General features: G+C 57.7%; 1 protein-coding gene across 1 annotated transcript in view; it reads right to left on the bottom strand.

The window, feature by feature from the left end:
- Positions 1–4,096, bottom strand: part of DOC2B (double C2 domain beta) — a 125,579-nt gene that overhangs the window by 31,823 nt on the left and 89,660 nt on the right. The window contains exon 5 of the mRNA XM_042780488.1: positions 3,954–4,095. Coding sequence (XP_042636422.1) covers positions 3,954–4,095 — 142 coding nt within the window. The remainder of the gene's footprint in view (positions 1–3,953; position 4,096) is intronic.

The raw sequence follows: 4,096 nt of genomic DNA, 5'->3' as shown, positions 1-4,096 counted from the left end.
AATTGTGGTAAATCCATAGGTAATAAAAACATTTGCCATTCCCACAATCTTCACACGTACACATTGCCTAATTTTCTTTTTGAAGAAAAATGTAAGCCTCTCAAATAGTTAAAATCTGAGATAAGCTCTGTAGGAAATTATCAAGGCTGAATTGAAAGCATTTCATAGGTGGGGAAACTGAGGCACTGAGTCCGGTGACGCTCAGTGGGGCTCAGAGGAACGAGCCATGCATCCCTGCTTCCCAGGAACTTAGCAGAGAATCAAGACTTCTATAAATCTAATTGTTCTCCTGCTTAAAATGTTTCCAAAGGTTCTCCACTGCCTCTTGGATTCAGTTCAACCTCCTTGGCGCAGCATCTGAGACCTTCTGTGATATGACCCTTTGGCCTCACCATCAGGCTCTTCATCTTGCACCAGATGCTTAACTCGACTTGTCGTGTTTCAGCTGGGCTGCTTCCTTCACCCTGTGCCAGGAGCACCCTCCTGCTCCTCCTTCCACTTGGCCAGCTTGTTTCCTCCCTCCTCCAGTCTCAGAGCAGGGGCTTTTCTGGGAGTGCCTCTGTGCACACGACTGCTCCCAGTGTGAGTTCCTGCCTCCCTGTACCTCACTGCTAAGCCACTCATTTGCCTCTGTTTCCGACAACTCATTGATAGCAGAGGTTGCATCTCAGGCATTCTTGAATCTCTGTGCCCAGCATAACGCCTGACACATACTTGGTGTTGTCATGTTCAATGAATAAAAAGAAGACAGGTGGGCAGAACATCATGGAGGCCAAAGAGATTCTGGGCTCAAAGGAAAAGGAAAGCATAGCCAGTGGGGACCAAGAAATGCCCTGAGTTGAGGAAGGTCTTTATGCAGAACCAACAGCTATCTCTCCACTTTGTCCTTGCTCCAGACCTCCACGGGCACCAGGGGACTGAGTCCTGCCCCAACCCTCATGACAGGTTTAAGCACAGGCCTGTGTCAGAAGCCTGGTCAATGAGACAGGAAGACAAGTCTCTTGGGACTTCTGGGAGACATTTCCTCACTCTTAAACTGAGACTTGGGAGTGAAACAGGCCCTTATCAAACTTAGGACCTTATTGCTTGTTCCATGTGACACTTGGACCCACAGCAGCCACTTTGGTCCCTGGGGAAGGTCAGCCTAAGAGGAAAAGGGGATGGCCATGTGGAAAGCCAGACAGACCCACCACTCTTCACAATGCTAGTGAGCTGCTGAATCAACCCACCCAGATACTGCAGAACCTCACTATCCTCGTTGCTTAAGCCACATGGAGTTGCTTTTCTGTTACTTGCACCCCAAAGCATTCTAGTCATCACAGCTTTGAAGACTGGACTGGGTTTCCACAGGTAGAGGCCAGGCAGGACAACACCTGAGACGGGGGAGCAGCATGGGCAGGGGTGTGGAGCAGAGAGCCAAGCAGTGGGTCCAGCTCAGCCAAAACACACTGTGGATAACTGGGAACAGAGGGCACCGGGTGGCTTTCCTAATGCCATTTCAGTGCACTTTCTCCCCATCATCACTCCTCTATTAGATCTGTTCGGAACATGCATGTTTTGTTCTTGTGCCTTGAGGTGACTTAATAAAGGCTGGGATTTAAAGAGGGGGGAAGAAGGCTAAGTAAATAAATAGCACTCTACTCTTGGCCTTGGACAACAGAGCAACCGTCCTAATTTCTTTTTGTCAGAATAGAGATAATCCAATAATTAGGGCAGCAAATAGCATAACCCTGGCTAAAGCCATAATGAACCATCTGGCTTAAATCATTTAGGCTTATTCTAGGTATCTGGCTGTCAAAGCTGAAAGGGAAGCATGGCCTGGGGTGTTTGGGTGGGTAAGGGGGTGGTCCTGCCCCAAGACCTGGTCCCCCCAAGAGCAGGAACCAAGATCTCTGCACACCCACATCTAGGAGCTGATGGGATCTAAGTCCAGGGTGGGCTACCACTTGAAGAGGATGAGGGTGCCAACCTGGCCTTGGCTCAGCCACATACCCTCCTCCTTAGTTGTTCTCTGGGCCCTCTTTTAATATTGTGTGGTGTGTCTGGGTGATATGGGGATGGCCAGGCCACAGTTTAAGCTGGCAAAGGACAGCCTTGTACTGCTGACCCCACGCAAGCCTGTTGCCTGCCAGGATCCAGCCTCGTTCCCCTTTGCACCTCCCTGCTCCTGGGGCAGTGCTCCATGAGAATGCTGAGTGGAAGGGAGAAAAGGCAGCTGGACCCAAGGCGGGCCTTTCTGGTCTCCTTGTCTGTGAGTTCAGGGACAGCCGAAGATATGCTCAGATTTCTCACCTCTTGGCTGTGTCACCTGGAGGGCCCTCTGTGCCACAGAGAGCATGAAGTCCTGCCCTGCCTCCCTCACTCCCTCGATGCAGCAGAAAAGATGCTGCAAATGGGTACAACTTCCTACACCTTCTTCTGGGGATGGATACGCATTCAGGACAGCCAAGGGGTGACTTTGGTTATAGCTAGGGCCTGCCAGAGGCTGCGTAAGTGAGGGGGTGCACTTTGCTCCAGGTGCCAGGAGCTGGGGGTGAGGAAAGTCCAGGGCATAGCCCTGAGGGCTGTAAGTTCTCCAGACCCACTTTCCCCAAGCTGGCAGGAAAGCGGAGGGGGGAGAGCTGCTCCCCACCTCCCACGCCCACGGGCAGGGCCTCACGATGTCCAGTGCTGCACAAAGGCCTAGAGAAAAGTGCAGAGCAGGAGGTTTTCCCACACAGGCCAGGCTCTGACCCGCTGCGACTATGGCTCTTCCTGACCCTTCCTAGGTAGGGAGAGTAGGGGTCTGCGCCCCTGAGTAGCACAGGTAAGGACCCACCTTCAGCTTCTAAAAGCACATTTTAGGCTCCGGGAAACTCTCAGCTCTCGGCTCCCGTGAGGGGCCTCACCAGCGGTGGCCAGCATCGCGGTGCGGAGGAGAGCGCCTGGCAGCCTTGGCGAAAACCCTGAGGGACACCCCACCCCCACCCCAGGGCCACATCTCCCGCAGGCCTGCGGTTTGACGCTAGGTTTCCAGGTCTGAAAGAGACGCAACTAGGGCCACAGCTGGGCTTCGTGTCCTGCGCGCAGCGTCCCCTGGATCCCCACGCCAACACACGCAAACCGATTCCGCACCGGGCCGCGACCTCTTCCCGCCAGGCCTTAGTCGGGCGGGGCTGGCAACCCAGGGACGCGAAAAGGTGCCAGCAGCGTCCCCCTACCGGGCCTCGGCCCTGGGGACCCCGGCACTCGCCCGCTCCCCGGGACTCAGAGCTCAATCCAGGAGGAGGGGGCGCGGGCTGGGGGACTCCTCCGGCCCCGGGGAGCAGGCGTAACAGGTGGGCGAGGTCAGCGGCCCGAGCGCGCCGAGGCGGGGTCCACGGACGCGAAAGGAGGCACCGCCAAGGTGTTTCCAAAGGACAAGCGGCTCCGGGATCCTCCTGGTCCTCGGCCCGCGCGCCAGCAAATCCGCCGGGCTCTGCGTACCGCCGGGCCCACCCGGGAGGCTGGCAGTGTCCTAACCCGGGACCCTCTCCCCCGGCCGGGGGCCTGGCCCCGACATGGCTTGCTGGGCGGAGAGCGACCACGCGGCCGGCAGCAACTGGTGTCTCCCCCGGGCTCAGCTCCGCCTTTCCTGGGAACAAAAGCCGCCGCCCGCGCCGGAGCTCCCGGCGGGCGGGCCGAGAGGGGGTGCGGCGCTAGCTCTGGGGAGCCCGACCCCGGAAATAGGACACCCGCAGGGGGCGCCCACAAACTTCCCACCTCTCCAGTCTGGGCAGTGGGGTGTCGGGCTGGGTCTGCAGGGTGCGCGGGGAGCGCACGGAGGAGGCGAGGGGGCAGCCCCTGGGCGTGGGTGTGCGCCGTGCACGCCGAAAGAAAGCAGAAGGGATGAGAGGGATTCAGGGGCCGGGTGAGGGCGAGGACAGCACCCGCGGGAGGAGAAGAGCCGAGAAGTCGGTGAGTTGGAAACTTACTGCAGTCGTCGGACTCGTAGCCGTCGGCATCCGGCTCGTCCTCAGGCGGCTTGGCTGGCGGCCGCGCGGGGCTGGGGCCGGGGCTAGGGCCCGGGCTGGTGCCGTAGGCTCCGAAGAGTTGGTCGACATCCTCTTCGTCGTCG

The sequence above is a fragment of the Orycteropus afer genome, unplaced genomic scaffold (genome assembly GCF_000298275.1).
Source record: "Orycteropus afer afer isolate SDZICR_OR568_19922 unplaced genomic scaffold, OryAfe1.0 scaffold00042, whole genome shotgun sequence".
In the NCBI taxonomy this organism is placed as follows: Eukaryota; Metazoa; Chordata; class Mammalia; order Tubulidentata; family Orycteropodidae; genus Orycteropus; species Orycteropus afer.
Note: the sequence above shows the minus strand (reverse complement) of the source record. Positions and strands in the feature narration are given on the sequence as shown.